We start from the raw sequence: 7,181 nt of genomic DNA, 5'->3' as shown, positions 1-7,181 counted from the left end.
TGGGTTGTCTTTGGTTATTGCATTAGACCTGAATTGCAATATTCTGATGAGTTTTGTGATGAAGTAGTAAAAGTTTGGAATGTGACAGGATTGGAATTTCTGATTGAGTTTAATTCTATCTGGCTGTACTTATATGTGGACTAAGTTAATGGGTTTATATCCCACATTTGGTTGATCGGGGAATTTGAGAGCTAGAGAGAGACTTAAAGTTTGGATTCTCATTTCATTTTATTTTGTGCTTGGTACAACAATTTGGCTTAGTTTATGATTCTCTCTATATTAGCACCTATAGATCAATTTGTGATTCTTTGACTCTATGACTTTGTGTATGTTAGTTTGTTAATTTGACTTTGTGTATGAAGTTGTGATTCTTTGACTATTTGTATTTCAAAAATTGATGGGTCTATGCGTGTTTGATTGGTTGTTTAGTTTTTTAGATTAAAATGGAAACAGAGACCGGGTCTACTCCATCACATGAAGTTGATTCCAATGTAATGGAGTCTAGCTCTAGAGTAAGGGAAAAGGTTGATCCGACTTGGGAACATTTTAGCCTTGGGGCGGATGAGAAGGGACGAAATACTTTCACATGTATGTATTGTAGGCAAACATATAAAGGTGGGGGTATTAATATGATGAAAAAACACCTTGCGGGGATAAAAGGTGATATTGGATCATGTAATAAGGTTTCTCATGATGTGAGATACCAAATGTTGGAATATGTGAAGGAGTTTGAGTTGAAGAAAAAAGCTGAAAAACAATGTCAAGCAGAAATGTTTAGTGTGCCTTCCACAAATAGTGATATACAAGAAGATGAAGATGTTCAAGAGGTGTATAGTAGTGGGTTGCCTAAAAAACTTGTTTTAGGTAAAAGAAAGGGTACAAATCTGGTGGATAATTATTTTGCTCCAAGAACTACTCCAGGAGCTCAACCTGGTCTTAAAAGTGTGTTCCAAAGTAAAGAAAGGGTGAGGCAAGCTGATATGGCTATTGCAAGGTTCCTGTATGACAATTGCATACCTTTTAATGTAGTCAATTCAGTGTACTATCAAAAGATGATTGATGCTGTAGCTGCTGCTGGTCCTGGCTACAAAGCTCCATCTTATCATGCTGTACGGGTCCCTTTGTTGAGGGATCAAAAAGAAAGAGGTGCAGTTGTTGGTTGAGTCACAACGTAGGCATTGGGCAGAAGTTGGATGTACACTTATGGCTGATGGTTGGACGGATACTAGACATAGGTCATTGATTAATTTCCTTATCTATTGTCCTAGGGGAATGGTATTTGTAAAATCAGTTGATGCCTCAGATATTGTGAAGAGTACTAGAAACTTATATAAATTGTTTGATGAAGTAGTTACATGGGTTGGTCCAAAAAACATAGTTCACATGGTTACCGACAATGCTTCCAATTATGTATCTGCTGGTAAATTGTTGTGTGAAAAGTATAAGATCATTAGTTGGTCTCCTTGCGCAGCACATTGCCTGAATCTTGTGTTGCAGGATATGGGAGACATGCCTCATGTGGAGAGACTTAAAAAACGTGCATCCAAAGTTACAGTTTTTATTTATAATCATGTAGCTTTGATTGCTTGGTTGAGGAAGAGACCTGGTTGGACAGATATTGTACGTGTAGGAGCAACAAGATTTGCTACTACTTTTCTTTCATTTGGAAGTTTTCATGTGCATAAGCATGACTTGCAAGCCTTAGTGACTAGCAAGTTTTTTGTGGACAATCGATTGGCAAGAGAGTCAAAGGCAAAAGAAGTAGTTTCTATCATTTTAGATAATACTTTTTGGGATGATATTAATGTTCTTGTCAAGATTTCATCGCCGCTCATTCGTTTGTTACGGATTGTTGATTCTGATCAAAGGCCTGCAATAGGATATGTGTATGAGGGCATGCATAGAGCACGGTTGGGAATCAAGAAGATCTTCCGAATGAAGAAGCACTTGTACAAGCCATACACTTCAATTATAAAAAACCGTTGGGACAAACATTTGCGTAAAGATCTTCATGCTGCTGCATATTGGTTAAATCCCGCTTTTCAATATGATGAGGAGAATTTTTGCCGGAAACCAGCAGTACATATGGCTGTTTTGGACTATATTGGGACAAAATATGATGGTGACAAAGAGAAGGTAATTAAGGAAACCCAATATTTTCGAGACCGTATTGGGAGCTTTGATAGAGAGCTTGCATTGTCAACAAGCACAACCACTCATCCAGGTGAAGTAATTAGTTTACTTTAATACCATATGTTTATTAAAGGATATAGTGTGCATTCAAGTAATTAGTGTTGCATTCAAGTAATGTAGTTCGGAATCTAATTACTTTAATACTATATGTTGAGAATCTAGTCTTGGACTATATGTTTATGTTAATTAATATTAGATTATGTTGTGTTATGAAAATTAGATGAATGGTGGAAGTTGTGGGGTGCTGATGCTCCAAACTTGCAAAAATTGGCAATTAGAATCCTTAGCCAAACTTCTGCTTCTTCTGGATGTGAGCGTTGTTGAAGTTTATTTGACCAAATACACTCTAAGGGGAGAAATAGATTGGAGCATCAAAGGCTCAATGATCTTGTGTTTGTTCATCATAACTTGCGATTGAAACATAGGTAACTAAATGCTATATCTTGTCATTATATTAATTTTTAAAAAGTCATTTATATAATGTAATTATTAGTTACTAATTATGTTCAAATTCCAATAATGAGCATGACATTTTATGATGCAGGCTTTACAACAAAAAGTTTAATTTTGACCCCATTGATTGTGCAAGTATCGACAAAACCGATTTTTGGGTATTTGTGGAAGAGGAGGACCCATATCTTAATTATGAAGAGTTGGAGAATGCAATTTATGAAGAGGGTGCATATCCAGCAAGTGCAGGGCCTTCTTCTAATATTGAAGGTTAGTTTATGTGCAAAAAAATATAATAACTTATATTGATTTTTCTTTTATTTTTTAAGCTTGTGTAAACATTATTATGATTTTTCTTTTTATTTTGTTCAACCTTGTGTATAGAATCTGTAGATGATAGCAGTGAGGTTGAAGGAATTGATTTGGGAACATTTGGACAACCTGTTGGCCCTCCTCCTGGATTTCCAGGGAATGATGATGAGCATGATGATTTGGACATTGATGATTTATGATTTATGATAATTATGTTTTGTATTTTAGAGATAATTTCTATGTCTTTTTGTAAGAAGGTTGGAAAACATTTCTATGTATTCTGTTTGTGTACTGTAACATTTTAGAGATAATTTCTATGTATTTTATATTTTGTATTATGTTTGTGTACTATAACTTGGAAAACATTATTATGAGAAACAAGGTTGTACACAATGTGTGGTTGTATTATGAGAATTTTTCTTGGTTGATTTCCTATGGTGTTTGGCTAAGAATTTCGTGTCCTGTGTTATGTTTGCAATGAGGTTTTAATTGAATTTTTCTAGGTTCATTTTGGGTGATTGGTTGTGAAAATTCTAGGTTCATAGGGGCTATTTTTTGTGATATATTCAGTGGGTTTTGCTGGGATTTTGGTTGTGAATTTTTCTGGGTTCATGGGGGCTGTTTTGGGTGATTGGTTGTGAAAATTCTGGGTTCATGGGGGCTGTTTTTGGTGATATATTCAGTGGGTTTTGCTGGGATTTTGGTTGTGAATTTTTCTGGGTTCAAGGGGGCTGTTTTGGGTGATTGGTTGTGAAAATTCTGGGTTCATGGGGGCTGTTTTGGGTGATATATTCAATGGGTTTTGCTGGGATTTTGGTTGTGAATTTTTCTGGGTTCAAGGGGGCTGTTTTGGGTGATTGGTTGTGAAAATTCTGGGTTCATGGGAGCTGTTTTGGGTGATTGGTTGTGAAAATTTACCTAACTTGAATGGCCAAGTTTTTTTGGGAAGAAAATTCTTCTACTGTTGAAGTTATAGAGGAAGTAACAATAGCTGTGGGGGCTGCTCAGGTAAACTCAGATTCAAGTGCACTACAATTGGTCATCTGCCCTGCTCCCATCGATGCACAACCAAGGATTCCTTCTCTTCACTGGTTTTTACATTCAATAGTGTTCAACGTTGCTTTCTTGGCTTGTTTGATTCTCCTACTGGACAAGAAAGTTTTCAATAATATTGCACCTGCATTCATGGCCTACAAGAAGAAATGGGCTTTCTTTCACTTTGGCTTCATCATTACAGGAAGTGCAATATGCTATTCGTTGTATGCAATCTTGATATCAGTGTTGAACAAAGCAACGGGGCTGTGGGTTGGTTTCTTGGTTGTTAAAATTGCAGGGCATACAACTGAAATATAGGAGAATGTGAACATTTTCATTTTCTAAATGAATTAGACTATTCTAGTTAATTTTTTTTATTTATTTATTAATTTAATGTTTTTATATATATATTTAAAATAATTATTAAATTAATTATGATGTCATCACGGTTCGACCTCGGTTCGACCTCAAAACCCTTGAACCTCTCCCTTTTACGGTTCAATGAACGGTCCGGGTCTGAAAACCTTGCACACAAACACACCCACCAACAAGCCCAACCCAACACACAAACACACCCACCGACCCACCAAAAACAAAAACACTTACAACACACAAACACACAACACACAATACAAACATGGTTGTGGTTGTACAACATGACCCAAAAAAAAAAAATATATATATATATATATATATTTATATATATTGTTATGAGTGCAGGCGTGTGAGCGTGTAAGATGCAAGGAGCACAGGACAACCAAATTTAAAAAGACAAAAACAGGAAAAAAAAAAAAAAAAAAGTTAAAGTCAGCCAATCAGATTCTCACACACTCACAGTTCCACATAAAAAAAAAAAAAAAAAATGCTGAGTTTCATACTTTCATTTATAAGTTCATTCCATTCTTTATAACTTATAAGTTTATTCAGTCATACTCATTCAGTGAGATAAAGAGAGAGAGAGTTAGAGAGAAAAACCTTGAGGGAGGCCGGACTGCTGGAGGCGGAGGAAGCAATGAGGTTGACGAGCACCGCTCACGGCTCACCGGTGCAGAGGCAAATGCGCAGACGGCAAAGCGATGAGCCGAATGCCGATGACCGATCTACCGTCTACGATGTCGATGTCAATCTGTGATGAGGGGCGACCGTTGCGACGACGACGACAACGAGCTCGCTGCGGCGACGACGACGGCGATGTGACCGTCCGTGGGTTGCTGGGTTTAGTTTTGGTTTGTGTATTGGGGATTTTTTTTTTTTTTTTTTTTTATAAACACCTCTGTGCTCTGTCCTCTGTGTTAGTGTGTTTGGTTTGATGAGTTCTGATTTTGGTTTGCTTTTGTATTGGGTAATGGGGTTTGATCTCTGTCAGCGACGACGCGACGTGATGGGATTTTTGCAGGCGCCAGCGACGTGATGGGTTCGATTTCTCATTCTCTGTATATATATATATTTTTTTTATTGAGAATCCGTGGGCTTGCCGTGAGCGAGCTACCTGTAATGGGCTCGCCGTGGGCTTCGCTTGCCGTGGGCTACTAGGCTTGGTTTTGTTTTATATATATATATATATATATATTTTTTTTTTTTTTCAGATTTTAGTTCAAAATTTTTTTGGGTTTTTTTTTTTTTTTTGGCTTGAAAGTAGAACAGATTACAGATTTTTTTTTTTTTTTTTTTTTTTTTTAATTTGATGGTGTTACTAATTTTTGATTGAGGGCTGGGAGAATTTATGAGAAATGGGTGGGGGGGCCGGCTGTGTAATGTTGGGGGGGCCTAATTATTTTTTCTTCATAGTCTAATGGGAAAAAAAAAAAAATTTTGCAGGGGCCACGGCCCTCCCAAGCCACTATGTGGCTCCGCCCCTGTGTAACATATAAGAATACAATGAATGATAGCCAATAGTTCCAGAGTCCACTGAACACTTCAATGTCCGTACTCTCTTAATAGTAGTATACTAGTACTGTTTTTTGATAGATTAGTATTACTGTATTACAGTAGTACTATTATTTATCTTTGATGACTGAATAATCATATTTGGTGATTCGGTTCTTCGTTCAATTTAGCATATGGTTAGAGATTATATTCTGAATTATAATGTAATACTAATCTATCTTACGAAGTTCTCACCCAGCATTATAAAAGTTGCTTGATATGTTGGTGTTGAAATAAAGGCCGCATCAAGATGTCAAGAATAGCAATTTCAGCGTGTCTCCTCATGAAACTCAAAACTACAATCTACAGTAACAGTTTTAAGGGCTGGGACCCAATAAGTCTAAAACAATGTTGTTTGATTTAGGGTGCGTTTGTTTTGGGGGAAAATGATTTCCCAAAATCATTTTCCCCCAAACCCGCGTGTTTGGCAGCAACAGAAAATAAAATTTTCCGGAAAATCATTTCCTGTTGACCAAAATTTACTCCGTTGATCCGAAAATGATTTTACACTCTCATTCTCACTTCAAATCATTTCTGGGTCATGCAAAAGAGAGAGAGAGAGCGAGAGAAAGAACGAGAGCTTAGCCAAACGCCAATCCAACCAATGAGCGAGAGAAAGAAAGAAAGCACTCCCTCCGATCTAGCCACCGACACCGATCTACCTCACGCTGGTCACGCCGAGCTCAACCAGCGAAGGATCGCAACCCAGAGCCCACTTCGCCGTTCGACTTTGTCGACGAACCCAGAGCCCTTCGACTTCGCCATTCAATTTCGACTTCGAATCGCACCCAGATCGCAACCTTCGACTTCACTGGCGAACCCAGAGCCCTTCGACTTCACACCCTTCGACTTCGACTTCGAATTTGAATCGCAATTGAGAAATGGTTGGGTTTTGATGAATTTGACCGGATTTGATGAATTTTTTTTGGTTGGATTTTGTTTCGGTGTTTATCAATTGAGAAATGGGATTATATATTCGTTTGGCAACCGAGAAAATGTGAGAAAATGTGAGCAACAAGTAGAAAATATGTTTTCTATGGTATTTTCAAGAACACAATCAAATACTAGAAAATGTTTTTGAAATTTTTTTTGAAATGCAACCAAACACATGAAAACATTTTACTTTCCGGAAAATAGCATTTCCGAAAAATGGAATATTTTCCAGAAATGCTTTTACACGAACCAAACACAACTTTAGTGACTTATATATATATATATATATATATATATTTATTTATTTATTTATTTATTTTTCTCCAAATATA

At 36.9% G+C, this 7,181-nt stretch overlaps 1 protein-coding gene across 1 annotated transcript; it reads left to right on the top strand.

Moving 5' to 3' along the window:
- The first annotated feature begins 1,153 nt into the window (after nucleotides 1-1,153).
- On the top strand, nucleotides 1,154-2,590 carry LOC126689621 (uncharacterized). Its single transcript, XM_050384853.1, has 2 exons — nucleotides 1,154-2,224; nucleotides 2,414-2,590. The coding sequence occupies exons 1-2, from the start codon at nucleotides 1,204-1,206 to the stop codon at nucleotides 2,515-2,517; spliced, it is 1,125 nt and encodes a 374-aa protein (XP_050240810.1). The 5' UTR covers nucleotides 1,154-1,203; the 3' UTR covers nucleotides 2,518-2,590.
- The last annotated feature ends 4,591 nt before the right edge of the window (nucleotides 2,591-7,181 follow it).

The sequence above is a fragment of the Quercus robur genome, chromosome 6 (assembly GCF_932294415.1).
Source record: "Quercus robur chromosome 6, dhQueRobu3.1, whole genome shotgun sequence".
NCBI classification, from domain to species: Eukaryota; Viridiplantae; Streptophyta; class Magnoliopsida; order Fagales; family Fagaceae; genus Quercus; species Quercus robur.
The sequence above is the reverse complement of the archived record's forward strand: the minus strand, read 5'-3'. Positions and strand labels throughout refer to the sequence as shown.